The sequence below is a fragment of the Sinocyclocheilus anshuiensis genome, unplaced genomic scaffold, assembly GCF_001515605.1.
Source record: "Sinocyclocheilus anshuiensis isolate Anshui unplaced genomic scaffold, SAMN03320099.WGS_v1.1 scaffold670, whole genome shotgun sequence".
Classification (NCBI taxonomy): Eukaryota; Metazoa; Chordata; class Actinopteri; order Cypriniformes; family Cyprinidae; genus Sinocyclocheilus; species Sinocyclocheilus anshuiensis.
The window spans coordinates 205,993-206,356 of record NW_015546062.1 but is presented as its reverse complement, the minus strand read 5'-3'; the positions used below and the strand labels follow the sequence as shown (position 1 = coordinate 206,356).

General features: G+C 50.0%; 1 protein-coding gene across 1 annotated transcript in view; it reads right to left on the bottom strand.

The window, feature by feature from the left end:
- The window catches only part of LOC107699448 (interferon-inducible GTPase 5-like), a 4,411-nt gene extending 4,219 nt beyond the window's left edge, over nucleotides 1-192 (bottom strand). The window contains exon 1 of the mRNA XM_016500705.1: nucleotides 80-192. Coding sequence (XP_016356191.1) covers nucleotides 80-192 — 113 coding nt within the window. The remainder of the gene's footprint in view (nucleotides 1-79) is intronic.
- Nucleotides 193-364: the final 172 nt, after the last annotated feature.

The window sequence follows — 364 nt, the reverse complement described above, 5'->3', positions numbered from 1 at the left end:
TATCCGCTTTGTAACGTTCGCGGGCGGACGTTCGAAGGACGTCCGGGTTTGGTCCGCGGTGTAACGTTCGCTGACGGACGTTTTGAGGACGTCCGGTTTTGGTCCGCTTTGTAACGTTCGCTGACGGACGTTCTGAGGACGTCCGCATTTGGTCCTCTTTTTGACGTTGGCCGGCGGACGTTCGGAAGACATTCGTCGGAGCCAGTTTGCGAACGTCCGTTTCGTCCCTCATCTGCCATTTCCATTACAACACTTGAAAAATCCAGTCGCCCATGCATGGGCTTTTATCATCAGACCTGACCAGTGTTGGGGAGTAACTAGTTACATGTAACTACATTACGTAATTTAATTACAAAATAAATGT